The sequence below is a fragment of the Cryptomeria japonica genome, chromosome 10, assembly GCF_030272615.1.
Source record: "Cryptomeria japonica chromosome 10, Sugi_1.0, whole genome shotgun sequence".
NCBI classification, from domain to species: domain Eukaryota; kingdom Viridiplantae; phylum Streptophyta; class Pinopsida; order Cupressales; family Cupressaceae; genus Cryptomeria; species Cryptomeria japonica.
Genome location: NC_081414.1, coordinates 134,986,080 through 135,007,875, shown reverse-complemented (window position 1 = coordinate 135,007,875; position 21,796 = coordinate 134,986,080). Strand labels below are relative to the sequence as shown.

Here is a 21,796-nt window from a genome sequence, read left to right as displayed (position 1 = left end):
AGTCTCCAGAATGAGATATAAATTTATAATGCTTAATTTGCAATTCTTCTACTTCCATTAGAAAAATACGTTATGACAGCTACTTCCTCATTGCAATTTTCCATTTTCTCCACTTTATGGCTTATAGTAGATTTTTCTAGGATGCTTTGATGAAAATATATGGCACACAAAAATGCCTGCAGGTCCTGATGAAAGAACTAAACTTATTAGTACACCCATAGCCAATTCCAATTCTCCAAATGAAACTATTCCTTGACTTTCTAGCCCAAAAACTGTTTTAAGAAAAAGGCTTTTATAGAAAATTATCTAACCTTTTATTTAACCATAACAGTACAAAGATTTTAAAATATAACTTCAAAAGTAAAATCCCAACCATACAGGACTTAAAACAAATCACATTACAAATCTCCCGAATGAGGATATAATGCTTAATTTGCAATTCTTTGACTTCAAATTTTAAATTACAGAAATGTATAATGACAGCTGCTTCCTCAATGCATTTTTCTGGTTTCTCCTCTTCGCAGAAAATAGTAGATTCCCCAGAGGATGGTTTGATGAGAATACAAGGCCACAAAAAAGGCCTGCAGGTCCTAATGAAAGAACCAAACTTATTACACCCATAGCCAATTCCAAATCGTTCAAATGAAACTATTCCTCAATCTTCTAGCCCAAAAACTGTTCCAATACAAAGGCTTTTGTGGAATTACCTAAGCTTTTATTTAACCATATGAGAACAAATATGGAACCCTACCTATGGTGGAAACTTTGTGTGTTCCACAGTAAACAAAACATTGGAAAGGTAATTATTGTGTCGCTTTAGCTATTGACATCAGGTGCAAGTGGAGAATGACTATCTCTTCAGTTGTTACATCATAAGAAAACTGCAACAAATCCTATAAATTCTAGTGATAATCCTTTAATGTTTCAATAGGTAGATCCAAGAAACAGTTGTAGTTCCCAGCAGGCAATTGTGTGTAATACAAACATTTAGTTGAAGATCCTTAAGTCCTCTGATTACCCCTGGAGTTGAAGGACCTGGTAGCTGGTAATACCTTTGGGATTTTCATGAAGAGAAAATGGCTACACCTGAACTTCAGAAGAACAAAGCCAGTGTACATACCATAAAATGCATGACCGTTGATTACCCAATTGAAGCATTCAAGAATTTACAATAAGTAAACTTCTCCCATTCTGATCAATCCATGAAATACATTAAGGTCAACAATATGAGAGGAACACAATGAAATCAAGCGACATACATTAAGTTTCTTGCTCCCTTTCACACTTTTCCACAGCTGATGAGAAGGGGCCTCTTTCTCATTCCTCCTCATTTTTAAGTTCCTTAGTTAAACCGGATCTCATGGTTTGTCTAGTGTTGATTAATGATGTTGTCAATTCACCTTTAAAATCTGAAGATCCTTTATACCCTTTTGGATTAGAAACCAAACTTTTCTGTTCAAACACTTTCCTCCCAGAAAAGGATGAATCAGTTTTTGCCGTTTCACCTTTCCCTTGGCGTGCTCTGCGTACGGCTCGTTGAATATTCCGCTCATGCTTTTTTAAAATGTCATCAATATTGGCAGATGGAGGCAACAGAGGTCCAGAGTACATAATTCTCTCCTCTTGATGACCATATCCCTGCCAATTCCATTACAGAAGCCCTTTAAAAAGAAAAATAAATTTAAACTTGCATAACTCAATGAATTTCACTCAAAGTCTCAAGTATTAAATAATCAAATTAGTAAAACAAGAATACTCACCATGAAAGGTTCTCTACTAGCAACTCTTTCACCCCTTTGAGGATACAATCCAGACACATCCTGCAGTTGAAAACTATCTAAACGTTTTAATGACTCGTGTCTCTGCTGTTGAACCATGTTTTGTTTTGTCGAAAAGTCTGGAACTCTTGAACCTTCATGCTTGCCATTCTGTAAGCTGCCCATACTATCACCAAGATTCTGTTGTGAAAGACTACATTGGTCTTTGTATGTCTCCTTAACATCATATTTTCTTCCTGCTGCCAATTTTGTAGCCTTCGACAAATCACCCACAGGTTGTTGTCCATACATTCCTTGGGTTTTCAATTCAGAACATATCGGTAACTTCAATGACTGAACTGATGTTTGAGCAGGATGCTTGTCTATACTATCTTCTTTATATATCTTCCCAAATGTTGCAGTTGAACCACTCCCATAGGTATATGATAGAGGACCAGAGCGTGCAATCACAGGTGTCACATGGGACGCACTAGCTGCTGTTTCATAAGAATGTTGCACAGACCTTTGAGGATCAATAAGTAATTCATGTGGCTGCGGGTTTGAGTTCTCGTTCCTAATATTAGAAGTTCTATGAGAACTTGGGCGTTGCTTCTGTCAACAAACAATCAAAACCAAGAATAAGCTCCATATATAAATATATATCAACCTGTGGATTACATGACGGAACATAAAAAAATATACCTGTGCAGGTGCCATTGATTCAGAAGCACCATCAGGTGTTGGTGCTGCTCTAGGTAGTTTTGACACTCTTCTTGCTGCCTCAGGTCCGTGACCTCTGCCCCCTGCAGCTCTTTGCCTGACAAAGTGACTACTGTGAGATACCAATCAAAAAAAGAACTGAATATTTGAATATATTCATGCAAAACAAAAAAGGGTGTAAATTGAAGTTTTGGGTAGTTTCAAGTTTTAACATAATTTGAAAATAAAAGCATTTGCACAGAAATGTGATATAAACAAGAACAAATCACACATATTTTCTCATACCGTCTGGCTTCTTCAGCACGTATTTTTGCATCAAACTCTTTGCTTGGTGGGTACTTAGGCAAGCTTGATGGATCACAAGGAAGTGGCTTTGTAGTGAAGAACTAAAACTCAAAACCAGCCATAAGAAAAGCTCTTGTGAGAACTCCATCCATCATAATTCACTATGAACATAATAAGCATTATAAAGACAAATAAGAACATGAATCCAAACATATTTAAAAGACAGGTATTTAATATTTGTTAAGTTTAACTGATAGATATTATCAATTATTATTATTAGGGTTGTTAAATCATATCACTGATGACTGATTGCAGGGTTCAGATAAGGTTATTTATAACTCTAAACCTATCGTGGCACTAGGGGTTATGTTGTTCATGTTCCCAATAAAGATTTCTAAGTTTGGTTTAGTTAGCTCATGTCCACAGAGACCAAATGTGGGGTTCAACTGTGGTAAATCATGACCCAATAAACAATGCAAGAATCAATTGTGGCTAATGAGCCACTGATTTCTCTTCAATTCAAGTAATTTGCAGAATGTAACGCATGTCACCCTCTTTAGCATAGAAAATCAATAATAGGGACAATTGCAAGTAAAGGCCTTTTGAAAATTCAAAGCTCACATGATATTCCAGCTAATTATTATTGCCTTGTAGTCATAGTATTCTTTTGCCATTCTTCTTAATGCCACTCCAGATCAAATTAAGGTGATTTGTCACACTCAATAGCATAATATTAATGTTATTGTATCATGATGATGCCAATATTGTATATCAGTTATCTTAATCTTGGGGAAAGGATATTATGTATATAATGTTCAGGTCTATACAGAATGACATATCACATATAGTATAATTTTAGACATTAAATTATATAAATAAGCATTTATTACTTATGTTGATGATGCAATAGCACAACATTAATTATGTTGAAAGGTAACAACCACCATTGTAACTATACATTCACTCATTGAAGTGTGTGCCATTTAAAAACTCCCTGCATTCAGTCTTTCAACATTTGGTATCAAATTGAGGATGCCCTAGGTGAGACTATGTTAAATAAGATTGAGGGAGCCCTAGAAAAGGGTATGCTAAACCAATCACCAACAGAGAAGGCATTACTGAAGGAAGGAATAAATTTTGTGTGAAGGTTATTGAAGCCTAAATGGTGGTTGAATGTAAAACACGGGCTGCTATGTCTGTCCTTTTGACAGTAAATGGCCAACCCGATGTTTGTTTTACAAATACTGCTAGGACCAACAATCTTCACAGTAGCAGGGCCAACTGTAATTTCTGCAGGGCAAAGCAGGTGTGCAGGGCAGAGCATGTGTGAGGATAGCATAGAGCAGGTGCATGGGGCAGAGCAGAGAACAGAAAAGTGCAGGTTTTCACATTTTGACAAAAAATAAATTGCTTTTGCATTTCAAAATAAATCCTTGTTCACTCTTACCGCATTTCTGGATACCGAAATTTTTCTGAGTGCCAATTTTTCAAATCCATTGCAATTTTTTTCTACATTTATGCTGAAACTTCAATATGTTGACAACCTGCACTTCTGAAAGTTGTCAATGAACCCCAGGGTACATAACCAAGGCCTTTAATTGAGCCCAAAAATTAACAGGCCAAAACTTTAATGTCTGGATTCACAAAATAGTCATATTCACCATTAAGTATAAAGATTGTGATAGAATGATCCTCAGAACAGAAATCATAACAGCTTCAAATCTCGCTGATTTTGATAACCATCATAAAGCCTTCTTGTTGAAGCCACTTATCTTTGATGACTTGATCCTTAAGTTTGGAAGTGCCTTATGCATCAAGCCAACTCCATGATAATCTTGCTTCTTCTCTCAAGCACCCCATTCTACTGAGGGGTGTATGGGATTATCAACTGTCTCTAAACACCATCCTTCTCGCAATAATCCTATAACTACTTGGGAGTACACCCACCCAATTATCAGACTTCCATGTCTTGATCCATGTGCTTTTCTGATTTTCTACCAATGTTGTCTTGACCATAGCAGCATCAATCATTTTGGGAATTAATCGGCAAAACAAAAGTATAAGATTTTTTTGAAAAAATCGAATTTACGAAAAAACATAAAAAATTGCAGAAAATAGTTAAAAAATACTTTTTTATATATTTAAAACAAGAAAACAGATTAATCAATCAATTCAAACTCTTGTTACAATATAAACTATTGTTACATTATCAATTTATCGTTCTTTCTTATTTTCTAGAATATTTATATTGTAGAGAATAAAACATATTTCTTGTAACAAATCTTTATACTGTGATCATATACATATGCAAAAAATATTATATACAATAATATTAAATTCATACAAATATTTCAATTTTCAAATCATATTACATTGTATAGTATTTATTTATTATTTACGCCGAAAGGCATATTAATACTCACATAATGGATTGATAGATATGCGAGATTAAAAAACCCTATGATTAAAATTGACATGCATCATATTGTATGACACCCGTCATAATTACAATTAGTTTACTATTACTAAAATAAAAATAATTTAAATAACTTTAAATAACCTAAATTAAAATAAATGCATGAAAAACCCAAAAAATTATTTTATTTTTTTCTCCTCTCAACTACCACTCACTCTAAGTTTAACTATTAATCAATTCTATTTATCTCCACCATACTAATAGTTAACTTCGTCAAAATAATATTATAATTATAATATAAAGATATGATAATATAATAATAATAATTAGTCTTAATAGATTTTTTTTAAGTTTAATAGAAATATAAAAAGATAGTAATATCTTAATAACAATATAATATTGATTACAATATCATAATATAATAATAAATTAATATTAATTATAATATAATCAAATAATTATTTTTTAAATGGGATAATAAACAAATATGATATCTTTCAGCATACTTTACCTATATTTCTCTAAAGATGGGTATACTAGTATTTACTTTACTTGATCTATTTCAGATCAACTTAATTCATACATATATATATTTATTTATTTTAAGATATATTACTGTAATATCTAATTTAATCAGTAATATTAAATAAATTGTAATTTATCTAATATTAAAGTAAAATTACTATAATATAAAATAAATTACAGTATATTACAGAAATTTATCTTAAAATATTAAATTATTGATTTAATATTTTAAAATAAATTACTGTAATACACTGTAATTTATTTAATATTGTAAGATATATTACTGTAATAAATTACAATCAGTAATATATTTTAAAATATATTACAATTTAATAAATCACAGTATATTAAAGAAATTACTTATTTTAAACTCTTTTCAAAGGTTCCAAAGCAATTAAAATTCTTTCAAACATCCATCCACATTTTCTTGAAAGATATCAACCATCAACAGAAAGTAAACTAAATATTGTTGATGATTTCAAGATGCCTCACATAGATCTATATGAATGAGATCTAAAGCCCCCTTTGCACTGCATGCCCCTTGAATAGGGAATGGCTTTGATTTTAGTTACTAGCCAAACACCCTATACACATATCCCGCTTCTTCTAGATAAATGGCAATCACTAAACCATACCCATTCTAATTAATTTGGCTAAATATTGAAAATTGATATCCATATCTCTCGCACCACAAAATTGTACCATTCTCCTCAACAACTAATGTGTGCAAATTAACTGTAAAAATCAATTAAAATGTAAAACCACCTCACCCAATGCCTGGGGCAATCATTCTATCCTACTTGATGTCAGCCATAATACATTTCTGTCTACAAAAATTCACAGCAATTAGGATTTCTATAAGCTAACTAATAGCTAATAGAATTTTGTTCATATTTGAAACAAACCAAACTTTCCCTAATTGAGAATTTTATTAAATCTCTTAAAACAATCCATACATACCATATCACTTCTCCAACAAATGTTCTATAATTTTCCCAAAAAAATAGAATCTATGGAACTAGAATCAGTAGTGAACTTTACATATCAATCTTTGTGACTGCCAAAATAACATGATACATGAAAACCATCGAACCAACAACTAATTACATCATTGTTATCTCAGCAAGATGTCATAAAAGCACGCTTTGCCTCAACTATTACATTAGCATCAGAAATGTCTTGTTGTGGGATCAATCATATTGTTGTTCCAACATTCTTTTTTCATATGCCCAAACATATGACAATAATAATACTTTATTAAACAGTTTATCAAAAGTCATTTTTTCCTTAGCTATAAAGTAGACTATTAGAATATCCAAAACTAGGTTCAGCCTTTTGCAATTGTCTTTGTTCTTATTGAAATAGATATGATTGACTTTTTCCAAGGTGAGAGATTAACTCTTTAGCAACAAATGTAAAGACTCAATAAAAATTTGAATGACAGTAACAAGCAATTGTTGATGAGAGCAACCTAATCTTCATCTACTAGTTTGTTGGCCACAGAGAGCTAATCTCTTAGGTCTTTCATCTTAAAAAGGTGCTCAGACAATGACCCTTCTTCACCCCATTTTGTTGAAAACAACAAATTTTTCAAATATTGAACTCTACCATTTCAGAAGTTTGAAACTTGTTTTTGAGACTTCCCAAAATCACCAACAGAAATGGCATTCTCAACTTCAAGGATCAAGTAATCAAAAAGAAAATTTCAACAAGGTCTATTTATGACACTTATCGAACTCAACTAGTGCTTTATAGTCAGCATGCCTTTTATTATATTTCAATGATATAAGCAGCGGTTGGTTGATGGTTATGTTCCTCTTGGCAACCATAGGATCCTTTAAATAGATTGTGTATCGTCAAGCAAAGTAGTATGATCTAGTTGGATTGACTCTGATCCCTGCCTGACCATCTCTAGTCTTCTTCTATAATACTTTTATGTGCAAATAGAGATATATCTTACTCTTGTATCTGGTATGCATTGTCACCTCTATTATTAATTCATGCATTTATTTTATCAGATAGAGCATTAAACACCCTCAACAAAATATAGTGATTGACAGGAGGCACAAGACTATCATGGCGATGGCCCAACACGCATGATGCATAGCAAAGGCATGTAATATAGACATTGGGGTGAATAGACAACACAGAACATCTCTTAAAATGGGAAGTTCATGCAAAGTATTGCAAGATGTCATGCCTAAAAAATCCTAGTTCAAGGTCAAACCAGAGGTAACACATTTTCCTACTTTTGGTTCAACTACATATTATTTTATCCCTAATAACAAAAGAAATAAACTAGATTCTAAGAGCTTCAAATATTTCTTTGTTAGGTATAGAGAAGGATCTTAGGCATATCAAATAATTGATATTTCCACTAACAAAATCATAGTAAATTAGGATGTTGAGGTAAAAGATACAAAACATATATTTAATTGTAATTCTAACAGTCAAGATGGCAGTGATCAGTTTGGAATGAATGGTATGGTTCTTTTGAAATATGAAGGGTGTAATTATTCTTGTACTCCATCATAGTCACCAGCAAATTGGTTTCTCCTACACCACTGATATATCACACAACAACAGATGCTTGAGAAGTATTATTCTAGTCTTCAAGATGTGAGGGAGCTTGAACTTACTCTATTAGATATGTGACCTTGGCGAATGGGGAAACAAACTATTGGTTCAGATAAGCATATTCTTTTCACTCTTTCTTCTAGCATTATCAAGGCATCTAAACCACAACAATAATCAAAGGCTAAAGGACAAGATGAGTGGAAGATACCATGCAAGTTGAGTATGATGTCTTGATGAAAAATCATATGTGGGAGTTGGCTCAATTGCCTCCAAGTAAAAAGCCCGTTGGTTACAAACGGGTATACAAGATAAATTGTCAAGTTGATGGTACTTTGTACAAGTACAAATCACTTGTTAAAAAAACCTATTCAACATTGGTGGAGATGGACTGTAAGGAGAATTTTGCTCCTAAAAATGGTCACATTCAATTGCTTCTCTTTATGAACAACTTGGTTTGGTTAAAATATGTATCAAATGACATGAAGAGTACCTTCTTGAATAGGAATTTGAATGAACTGGTATATAATGTGGCTTGAAGAATTCTAGTTATCTTGCAGTGATCATATGGTTTGTCAGCTTGTTTGGTCTATAAGTGATCAAGCAAGCTCTATAAGCCTAGGACATGAAGATTGATCGACATTTTCAAGATTCTGGATTCAAAGAGGTCTTTCTGATCCAATGTCTATGTCAAATGCCATGGTGATAACATTATCATTCTTATTTTCTATGTGTACAATCTTGCCATCATACTTACTGAGGTCAATGCATTGAGGCGAATGAAATCTGAATTATTTTCTATACTTACTGGTTTAGGCCTCTTACAATAATGCTCAGGTGTCAAGTTTTGGCTGCATGACCATTTCATTTTCATGGCTCTTGATTCTTTGGAATGGTATTGCATGATTAATTGTCATCCTTCCACTAAATCTATGGAGGTTGGGTTGGAATTGTCAATGCATGATGATTCATCACCAATTGATGAGTCACTCTATATATAATTGTTGGGCAGTCTGATATATCTTGCATCCACATGACTATACATCTATTTTTCTGTTACTTACCTTAGTTTCTGACAAAACCAAAGCTTTTTCATTGGCAAACAACAAAATGAGTGATGCAATATGTCAAAGGCAATCTAGACTTTGGCATTTCTCTTATTACAAGAAAATTGATTTTAGGTTTACAATATATAATTCTAATTGGCCTGATTCAATAAATCCTAGGTGATCAACTACTCGTGTGAAATCCCCTCTCAATTTTTTCACTGACAGGCACTCTTTCCAATGTTTAATTTTGTCAAACGTCTGGTGTTTGATAATGTTTTCCTTATTGCAGGTTGGTTGATTTAGATTGCAAATGCTTCATACATAATGATAGATATATTTAGTTGACCAATTGTTTCAATTAACCGCTGCTATTAAGAGTATTCAATTCAAGTAAACTCCAGAAAATGAAAGAGATAAATGGGATTATTTCTAAACTCCCAAACAGTCATACATTAGTCCTTGTTTACATTAATAATCAGCGTGCAATATATAAGTTGCTGCAGACTTTATTGGTCTGCACTGGAAATGAAGAGCCTCTTATTGCCCACACCAATACAAAGATAATGGTTCCATGCCCCTGCTCACACTGCTGTTGCGGCACCATGCCTCAAATTGGGATTAATAGACCTCTTTACAGCAAGGATGTCCCAGCAAGGAGACATATTATGTGGCTGATGATAGATCCTCCTGGAAATGCTTCTTGAGGTGCCAATTATCCACACCCCATAGCTTTCTTTTTCCTGCTCCACGTGCACCTATTTTCATACACTAATACTCCTGATAAGGGAAGAGCGGCTCATTTCATCCAGCTCAACCCTTCTAAGTGCTGATGGAGACAGATTTTTATCTCAGAAAAAACCATGACTTGCTAAGGAAAGGTCACGCTCAGCAAAATGGGTATTTCTGAAAGATTCAGCCCCTTAGGAATGACACAGTCTATGTAATATCAATTGCCCAGCTATCAAAATCAATGTTTCACACCATTATGCTTGAATGCACGGGTTTTCCCTCTACAAAGCTGCAATTTTTCATGCCTAAGGTGCAGATGACCTCACACCTAGGGCATAATAATCCTCACAACCAGCAGTATCTTCATTTCATTTGTCAAAACCCTCATATAAATCGCCTCTCCAGCAAACTGTCTAACATTGAAGTCTCCGAGCATCTAAGTGGTTAGGCAAACCTCAACAATCAATAAATCCAAAAATTTGTCTTAGACTTAAGACTTCACAAATTTCTAACTATCAACCTTTGAATCCAAGCAAAATTGTAAAACCCTCCCTGAGTTCACCTTGAATTAGCACCAACAAACGAGGATTTTTGACCCATTCAAATCCTTCAGCAATCTATCAATCCCTTAAGGAACCGCCCTGATGAAGACAAACGGTTTTTGTCCTCAACTCCAAGAAACCATTGGGGTTTTCATCCCACCTATGTTCCACATGAATGTGTCCCTGGCCTTGGTACCCCCGTAGCCGTACTGGGGACGATATGGGAACATGGAATCATTTTTTCCCCATTTCCTGCAGAGGGGACATTTCTTGTCATGAGAGGGAGCGTTTCCAAGCCATGGGGGATGGCTAGAAGCCCCGGAGATAGTCGGGGGACTTCTAGCCGCTCCGTACAGCCCAGACTTATTTCCAACGCCAAAAATAAAAAAACTCTAGCCCCGCATAGTGACAGTGACTTAGACATAGACTCAAGATCTAATCTTGATTTAGACTCTTAGAACTACCATGTGTTGATTATGGACAACCATATATTTTCTTGGTTCTATCTTGACATTATTATGGACAGCTGATTATGGACTTTTATGTTTGTTTGTTTACAATTTATATCATTTCATAGTTATGGATGTTTAATATTTATCTAAGTTGCAGGTTCGGGTTCGGGCACCGGTTTGGGTTCGAGAACCCAATTCGCAAATTCGACAAAATTTTAAAAAGAGGTAAGGGTTCGTTAGTACAAAAACAATGTGTATATATATGTATATATATATATAGTTGCAGGTTAGGGTTCGGGCACCGGTTTGGGTTCGAGAACCCAATTCGCAAATTCGACAAAATTTTAAAAAGAGGTAAGGGTTCGTTAGTACAAAAACAATGTGTATATATATGTATATATATATATACAGTTGCAGGTTCGGGTTCGGGCACCGGTTTGGGTTCAAGAACCCAATTCGCAAATTCGACAAAATTTTAAAAAGAGGTAAGGGTTCGTTAGTACAAAAACAATGTGTATATATATATATATAGTTGCAGGTTCGGGTTCGGGCACCGGTTTGGGTTCGAGAACCCAATTCGCAAATTCGACAAAATTTTAAAAAGAGGTAAGGGTTCGTTAGTACAAAAACAATGTGTATATATATGTATATATTGCATATTATATTATATTATAATAATAGTATAATATATATAATAATCAATGAATTTATTAAAAAACTTTAACTGAATTAATAAATAAAAAAATAATCTCACTAGAAATTCCTATCATAGGCACGAATTAATATAGAAAAAAATATCTTATGAATTTCAGCAAATCAGATCACGTACCGAATGCAGACCCAGACCCGCATCTAGGCTCCAAGGCCTGAACCCAATAACTAAGATATTTATGTTTGTTATGGATGTTTATGACACATGTTTATTGACAATGATGACTGAAAGCATTTGAATTTTGGTAAATGTTTGTCAATTCTCATGTGAATCTCAATTCAAGTCTATTGCTATGAATTAATGTCTATGATGAATGCTTTATCATTGTTATGATATGCATATATGAAATTTCTCTAAATTTTTAATAGTACAACTATTTTTTTAATAGTTCTCCCCTGCTGTCCCCTCGAAAATGGCCCAAAAGTAACCTCATACCAAAAACAAGTCCCATCATCCCCAACCATCCCCATCCGGTTCGGGTATGGATTCAGATTCGGATTTGAGGACCCAGTTCACTGGTTCAACAAAATTTTGAAAATGGGTTTTGGGTTCATTAGTACAAAAACGTATATATATATATATCCAACCTAGAAGCGTGAAATAAGATTAGAGTATCACATAGCATCATATAAACAACAAAACCACCATAAACTTGTAATCATAGCATTGATCATAGCATAATGATGATACCATATCTGCTGGCTCTGACAAGATAGGTCTAGCTCTTGTGGGAGAGAGGAGAGAGTGAGATAGAGAGGTAGAGAGAGGGGATAGAGGAAGAATGATAGGGAGAGAGATAGCTCTAGAGTTCAGGGCAGATAAAGTGAGTGAGATAGAGAAAGCGAGAGAATTTTGATAAGAGCTTGCTGATTACTAAAATTTGACTAAGTCTGAAAATTTATAAGATCTTCCAAAACCTAGAATTTGCATTATAACTCCTAGAGATCTGAAACCACTCTCAAACATCCTACCAACATATACATGAAATATAACTTAAAGTATAAGAAAGGGAAAAAAAAAATTGAAATGTGACTTATTTTCTAGGCGAGTCTGTGCAAGTCTCATTCCTATGGTTTTAATGGTCACTTTTAGGGTTCCCATGGCATTTAAGTCAAATTGAGTGCCAAAAAAGGTTTAAAATTGCAATTTTTGTTTGTTTTTCACACATGGGCATCTGGGTTTGCCCAGGATGAACCAAGCCCCAAAATGGCACAGCCTGCTGAAATCCACGGAGGAACCAAACCCAGATCCAGCACCCCAAGGGACGAATCCTGCGACATAGAGTAACCTTAGTAAATGATATAATTACTAGCTCTATATTACAGCTGAGTTGTGGAAACGATAAAAAAGCATCGAAATTGAAAACTGACTGCACTGGAATGATACCAATGATGAATGATGAGAATTGGACCAAGCTGACTGACTTACTATAAATAGACACTCTCTCCAAGAATCAAGGAGAACATACCAGAAGCCAAAAATAACTTTGGAAAGTGTCTTTTGAGTCCTCTAGACCTTCTAAGTTCATGGTAACATCAAATAGCCCCTCTGATAAGGCTGACACACACTGAGAAGGTCAAAGCCAATTGCACTGCAAGAGAACCCAAAAATGGGGATTTTACAACTAGTTAAATTTTCTTCTGGGGATCAAGGGTTGTTTCATGGAAAAATAAAATTCAACATAATACTTTATCTTCAACTAAAGCAAAGTTCAAGGCAACTATCAATGTCAGTTGTGAAGTAGGATGATTACACCAAATTTTGAGTGTCCTACAACCTCATCAGATTATTTTGACTACAAATTCCTTTGAAATCAAGGAGTTTTGAAATTACTAATTAGTGAAAAACCCAACTTAAAATGCTGACACCAGGACATTGAGGTTCATTGTCACTGCATTCAACAATTGGTTGACAATGATAATATTTCTCTTGACTAATACGCGTCTGAATAAAAGTCTACTAATCTAATGACTAAGCCTCTTAGTACTTTTCTCCTTTGTCTTGAACATTTGTCAAATTTCAAGACAAAACTAGAGTTCTCACTAGTTCAATCTAGGGGGTATGAATAATGTTATCAAGCACTTATTGTTTATGATGTAGCAACACCACCTTTCAATAATCCAAAGAGACAACTTGTAATAATAAATACAACCATAAACACATTAGAGAGAATCTATTCAACTCTATCACACTTCCAACATGAAATACTTTTTTATATCTATTCTCATATAAGCTGAAATATTTTCAAAATTATGATTGACCATTCCTTGCCCCCTACTTCAACTTTTTCAACAAAAACAGCAAGTTTCTGCATAAAATCAGTCACACTGATATTTTGACAAAAACAAATTGCAAAATTTAGCGAATTTCAAAAAAAAAGTGATCTACTAAATATTCAACCAAAAAATTGGTTTTGGGTTATGGTAATGTTTTTTTATGATTTTTGCAGCACTTTTTTTTCCCCTAACCCTAACCCAGTTTTTTCGCAATTTCATTTTGAATATCTTTATTTTTTGGTTTGCCAAGTTATTCCCTAGGGAAGATTTGGTACTACACCTATACTATTCACCAAAAAGCAGAGTTTAAATACAGATCTGCTAACCATATGCAATATTCCGTTAATACTATAATAATTAAAAATTAGTATTAAGCACATTCATTCAAAATTGAAAAATTTTCATCTTCAATGTTTTAGCCATGCTTTGTTGTAAATAGTACAACTTAGTGTACCTGAGAGTGGCTTAGCAAACAAAACATGACATTTAAGGAAAATGGACATGAATATACAGTTCTTAGGTTGTCAAGCATTTCACAACTAAAACTTTTAAGAATAAATATGCTTAATGCCTCCCCCTGAACTATGTTATTCAAATATAAACAATTTTTTGAAGTGAAAAATCAGAAAAATAAGCTTAGCTGGATCCATCATCATGTATCCAAGAAAGTGTACCTAATGCATATGAATATTCTTTTTTATATACAAAACGTTTCCTGCATTAGATTTCAGCATAATTTACTTCATATAACTATAAATGGATATAAAACATACCCAAATCAAGGCTTCTGATTTCAACTTTATTTGCTAGGGAAACACATTATTAAAAATACATGCTGCAAAACAGCAGTAAGAATTTGACTACAAAAAGATGTCAAAATCTATTAACGATCAATACACAAACTATTGCACTTACCTCACTCTTAAGAGCTCCATCTGCCCGTCCACGATCTGCAGGTTCTATAGCAAGGAGGGTTTCTAACAAGACCAAGGCTGATGGAGGAAAATCTTTGAAAGCCTCTGCAATGCAACATTTATAGGGGTGTTGTGGTTTGAATATGGTTGCATGTGGTAATTTAGACTTCCTCCAGTACTCTTCAGATGGTGAACCACATAGCTTAAATATTTTATGCAACTGCTCCACCTAAACATTTCAAATATTTAATGTTATTCTATACTCATGAGATTGAAGATTAAGAAAAATATTAAAGACCACATTTTTGGAGAGTAAAAACAAGTAAAGGAGGCACTACATTAACAGAACAAGAAAAATAAAAAGATGTGTATTGCACCACTCAAGCTTTTTGCAACTTCTGTATACACAAGTATGGATTCTGCAATCTTTTTCATGAATCACACAATGGCCTCTTTTTGCAATAAACCTAAACTAAGCTATGTATGAGCTATATAGTATTAGTATATGTCTTATAAGTCATTACTTTTCTTATTAAGAATCAGGATGGGGAACGAGTGGCTTGGAAGTTGGAACAGAGACATATAGACACATATAAACAAGGTAACCCCACTCCCACACCTGAATATCATTTTGTCGTAAGAGTTTCACTGTGAAATGTGCTAACAGTGAGAATATCCATCCCTGCTTTAGTATGGAATCTATGGATCAATAGTAGACAATCCAGGACTCTTGATAACTTCATTGCAAACTGCTGCATAAACTCAATTGAACTTATAATCTTACATCATGATCAAATAATTGTTACACAAAAGAATGTATTTAAAGCTAAGATTTTTTCATTATTTGGTTGCTACAGAACCAAATATTAAAGTTAATGTACTCATAGCTTCTATGTTTACATTAATATTTTATTATTAGATAAAATATTCAGGCCTATAATTAAATATGTTAATGGAAGACCATTTCAGCATCGCCCCATTATATTCTTAAGGGAAGATCACTTCAGTAAAATGCCAAGGTATTCTTAAAGGCAAAACCACTTCAATGCCACCCCATAATATTCCTTAGGGAATATGCTTTACCCCATTATGTTCTCAAGGAAAGATCATTCAGTATCATCCTGTGATTTTCATTCAAGCAGATGTCTTTGATATCATCAATTGCCCATGATCTATCATTTCAACATATTACTCCCATATCACCATGATGACTACTATTGATAAAAAGAGGTTGGATATAACAAGTTGATTAGAGTCCATAATAATCATCAAATGTTGTAACAAGACAGTGACTCATACCTAGGAATGTGCATCTACATATGGCCTATAGGTGAAGCATTGGTCATACTCCACATCAATCCTTGTAAGTTTAACTCTTGGGCCATATTAGTCACATATTTTTTGTTTTGTGCTTGTATTTTAGAGATGAATGCAAGTGTTAAGAGGGACGAGTGACAACTAGTATAGATGTGTTAAACATAAAAAGTCATAGACCGGTTTCATCGGATCAACATTCTACTTTTGTATATATTTTTCTAATGAATCTTCTGTTCATTAGAGAAGACGACCTTGAATTGAGAAACTATTATGGTTCCAAAGTTTGGGGCCTTGGCTTGAGTTGTTGTGAATGGGCTCAAAAATGGGGGGGTTCAGACAAGAATTATGCTTCAGCATATTATCCACCATGCAAATGGATGGTTCCTCAATGTATTGTCCAAAGCCAAATTTTCTGCCCAACCTCACTTGATTTATACACAGGCTGAGATCCATTAATGGTTCTCTTGTGTCTCATGAGAAATATATTTTCTTTGTGCTGCGTTCCCTAAAAAAGATTGCCTCTATGAGCCTCTTAGTCATCAAGGTTGTTCATTCTCCAAATTCCACCTATTCTTCCAATCTATAGACATTTCATTGGACCAAATCCATCCCTTCAAGTGCTCTTTGTGTGTTCTTCTGTAATGTCCCCTAGTAAATTGGTTTAAGATATCCTAGTTATGGATCTCAAATCTTAGTACAAGGGCTAAGAGAAAGTACCTTAGCCAACGTTGTTATCAAATGACCTACAAAAATGAAGTCAGAAGATACTAAAAATTATATTAAGGAATGAACATACGAGCAACTATATATATAGATTTCACTATGTATAACATAAAGAGGGATTCTTGTAACATTAACAGGGTAAAAATCATGAATTATGGCAGTGAATTATAATGCAAGATTTGGTAGGGTGTCTGTAACAGTTCCCCCTACCGAATGTAACCTTGTAGGGTGCCTTAATACAGCAGTTCCCCCTACTCAGTTTATCCATATAGGGTGCCTTTGTACAGCAGTTCCCCCTATCATTTAGGGTGCCCTTGTACAAATTATTATTAATAAACATGTTATCTTCAGTATTCATGTCCTAATCAGTATTCTGATTATTTATCAGTCAGTTGCCAGTATACAGTTATCTATTACTATCAAATGTGTCATTGCTTACTTTACTGTAGATTTTCCAATTTATTATCATTTGTCAGTTAGAGAATTTATGTCTATCAGTATACAGATTTTAATATCATTATTAGTGGATTGATTTGTATAGCCATGAATTACAGAATGAACCGATTACTTGTTCTCAAAACTAATGTAATTATTGTAGGTTTAATTCATATTGGAATTCATATTATCACGGGATATATATATATATCAGAAACGATACAGTGTCTGCCATATAAGTAATATGATTAAATCAGAGAAACCCGTAAATGCAAGAGAATATACGTACAGAAATTCATACCAGAATAGGAACAAGTGTCTCTGTGTGTTTGCTGAGGCACAGTTTCGAACTCTTTTATTTTCCCCGTATTATTATCATTGAATGATTGATACAGGTTGATTGTGTGTGCCGACCACATCCACGATGTTTGTTTACTCTGATAACTCCTGATCCTTTTTCCGTGATCTCTATATTAATCGAAGCCCCGTGCATACCACTTATTGCCTGTAACTTAATAATAGTTCTGATCTGATCCAATCGATGGTGATATCCCTAGAGGTTTTTTATTCCTTTCCTTTATATAATTATATCTCTTATTGTGAGGGAAAGGTCACACCTTGTCATCATGTATGCCCTTTGGCAAGAGACATACCCTTTCACCATTAGCATCTTTTGAAAGAGTGCAACTCTTAATTATTTCTGCCCTTTGAAAGGGACACAACCTTTTACAATCAGATCTGCACCTCTGATTCCCAAATTATCCCCCCTCCCAAATGAGGTTCTCCTCTCCCTCTTATATCTCATTGTTGAGGGAGTCACAACTTTTCCTTCCATGTTTTTTGACCATTCGTTAACTTAATTAAATTTTAATTAATTATATTTAATTATATTCTTTTATACTTTAATTTAATTTTTAATATTTAAATTTTATTATTATTATTTTTTATTAAATTCTATTTCAAAGTGGGGACATTAAATCTTCATCATTTCCTTCCAAGTTAAGAGATTCTTAATCAATCCCTCAAAGAGGACATATACCATTGAAAAATCTAGGTCACTTGGACCTCCCCACTCCGACTTCTCTTCGCCCCAAACTAGTTTTTTATGCCAAACCTTTCTTACAAGTTGTTGATGGGGTCATTGTTTGGCCCACCTATCTTATAGTTGCAAATGTGTTCCCATCAACTTCTTTTTAAGACGAACTACCATATTTTTTGGCATGAAAAAATATGCTGCCTTTCTTCTCTTCAAGAGGGAGAATCTAAGAAATATTTTATTTTCCAATGTACAGTCTACTTTGAAATCCGTGAGATACTATTGTCTAGAAAAAGATTTTGGTGGAACCCTTTCCACTTTCTTCTGCCACCTTGATCAGAGGTATTTGACCCCTTTTTTTGTGAGATTTCAAGGTCCAAGAATAGGACTCTCTGTGGTGATCCCAAACCTACCAAATTGATTACTTCTTTCTTTCAACTCGTCACCACTATTGAAGGCATTAAATGCCCTTTGGACAGTTATGATTTGCATAGGATGGGCATAGATTGGCGAGGCATTGCTCTTTCGTACATTCTAGTACAACTAAGTCCCAAACATCCAACCCAGCATCAAAGGTCCTCTCACACATTCATTCCATGGTGCAAATATCACTAGTAGGCTCACATTAAAAGCTTTGTATCTACTATTTGCAATTCTTCAGCCTTCAGTGTTAGGAAAGGTTCTACATGACATCGGCTACCTCTTAGGATTGTCCAACCTAGCCCCCTTGACTCTGGACTCTCCCTAACTCCACATAGGTAGTCTCATTGTGATCAATTCCATGGTCATTGATTCCTCCAATGCATTTCAAAACACAAACACTTGAGGACTTTTGTTTATCACCTATGGTCTTCTACTGTTTATTCATTGTGGATTCTCCCCCCTCCTCCCTCTTTGTTGTCCTCACTTGGGGGGTTTGCTCTGTTGTCCTCACTTGGGGGTTTGCCTTTATTTTTATTTATTTGGTCCCCTTTTATATTTGTTTGTCTAGGGCCTCAATATTTTGCCCTAGTTCTTTGCTATTGTACCTAACATACATTCCAATCCCATCAGTCTATTTTCAGTCATTTGTGGGCATTAGTATATATTTTCTTTCTTTCTTATCATCCATCACACAATAAAATCCTTTACATTATTGTCATTGATCATATGTCATTATTGTTTTAGGTATTTATTTAAAAACATACACATACATGCAAATGGAACTATTAATACAAAGGTTATTGCAATAAAGCTATTAATAGCCCAATTCTTGCACACCCTCTTAACAACCTAAGTACCCTTGGTAACATTAGATGAGCCATGCATATTACAATGCGCAATGATATATAATAGCTCCATGATCAAGAAGAAATGCCAAATGAACTAGTGGAGCCACCATTTGATGTCAAAGAGAAAATTAAAGACATTCATGAAAATCTATGTTAAAATAAAACTAGAGACAACTGAAAAAATATTACATTATCAAGAATTGCATACCACATCCCATAAATCTATTTGTGGTCATTTGTGAACATTAGCATATTTTCTTTCTCTTTCTTTCTTTCTTTCTAACTTATCATCCATCTAAACTAAGTATTTAATGTACTACATCACACAGTAGAATCATTATGTTATTGTCATCAATCATATGTCATTATTGTTTTAGGGATATATTTAAGTATACATATGTATGCAGATGGAACTATCATTACAAAGGTTGTTGCAATAGAGCTACTAAGAGCCCAATTCATATACACCCTCTTAACAACCATCTAAGTACCCTTTGTAACATTAGTTGAGCCATGAATATTGCAATGCACAATGATATATAATAGCCCCATGATCAATGAGAAACGCTCTAAGAACTAGTGGAGCCAACATCTGATGTCATATAGAAAATCAAAGACATTCATGAAAATCTGTTAAAATGAAACTAAAGACAAAACTAAGTGATATTACACTATCAAGAATTGCATCCCACACAACAATTTACAATACGTCAGTCTTGTGCAAAAATTAGAGAATAACATCCGATTAGGCTGCTTCATGACTTAATGTTGAATGTGAGCCTACCAAAGAACTTAAACCTCGTTTAAATGCACCCAATAAAAAAGTTTGAACAACTTAACATTGTGGTCAAACATGGGAATAGATAAGTATAGATACCCCTGCATTTCTTAAGATACAAAAATTGTGCCCAACGTTACAAAAATAAAGCATATTACCAAATTTGGATATTAACTGAATTTGTCATTTGGTTGCCATTATACAAAGCCATCTATATGAGCTAAACAAAAAGAACATCAAATATAAAAGTCTTGTTTATCCAAAGTTTTAGGGATGGGTCAGGGACAGGATTTGTAACAAAAAAAAGAGGATTTACGGAACAACTCAGGTAGCAGAAGACAGTTATTAAAATAGCATATGAAATTAATATTTAAATTTTTAAAATATAAATAAATTAAAAATAACATAAACAAACCAAAAGAACCAGAAATTCTAGAAGTAAATACCAAGGAAACCCAGGGACACATCCCCAACCTTTTTAGACACATTCCCATTTCCAAAACGTTGCAGGGACAAATGGATAGGACAAAGGGATACCTAGGAGACATCCCTAGGCCATCCCAAAAAAATGCAAAAACACAAGAAACGTCTCCGAAACAAGGGAACGTGGCAAGAGACTGGAGGGGACGGCCAGCCATCCCCTTCAAAAAATGACACTTTTAAAATTAAAAAACACTCAAATTATTTTTTTAAAAAACATTGTAATATTCTTTCTTTGTAAACAAACCAATTGCTATTTATGAAGGTGAATGATTGACTAATTTCTGGTATCAATGCTTCAGAGAGTATTAAAATTATTTTCTGCAGCAAACAAACGTATAATACCAACCTGTGAATTACAACTGGAGTAATATATGTTGAAAATGTACTAAGAACCTATATGCAGCAGTACGTAGAGTTTAAACAGCTATAATATTTTGACCCCAAAGTGAACTGAAGGTTCCTATGGCAATAAACTTCTGGTACAACAACATTAGTCCTGTTTATGTGCAACGAATCCACCCTTTAACAGCTGTATGGATCTATCAGTTAACCAATAAGAATTCAATCTGAAACTTGAACTGGTACTGCTCTTAACGCTAATAGGAGTGCTGATGTGAAGCTACATGTCTGCAGCTGATTTCCATCTCTCTCTACACAGTGAGCTACACCTGGGTCCCTTGTAAAATGCAGACAAACATTAAAACCAAGTATATAAATCTGAATGTGAATGGGATTTCATCTGATTGTAATTTTATACTTCATCTGATTGTAATTTTATACCCACTGGAATTTGTTTGTATTT

At 34.1% G+C, this 21,796-nt stretch overlaps 1 protein-coding gene across 2 annotated transcripts in view; it reads right to left on the bottom strand.

Moving 5' to 3' along the window:
• Positions 1-414: 414 nt before the first annotated feature.
• Positions 415-21,796, bottom strand: part of LOC131030864 (probable serine/threonine-protein kinase At1g54610) — a 42,305-nt gene continuing 20,923 nt past the window's right edge. The window contains exons 4-8 of one of the 2 annotated variants that reach the window (XM_057961800.2): positions 14,953-15,180; positions 2,763-2,863; positions 2,460-2,589; positions 1,761-2,369; positions 415-1,638 (exon numbers count right to left, since the gene is read on the bottom strand). In XM_057961800.2, coding sequence (XP_057817783.2) covers positions 1,318-1,638; positions 1,761-2,369; positions 2,460-2,589; positions 2,763-2,863; positions 14,953-15,180 — 1,389 coding nt within the window. In that variant the 3' untranslated portion in view covers positions 415-1,317. The remainder of the gene's footprint in view (positions 1,639-1,760; positions 2,370-2,459; positions 2,590-2,762; positions 2,864-14,952; positions 15,181-21,796) is intronic. The other variant, XM_057961801.2, reaches the window with a different exon arrangement.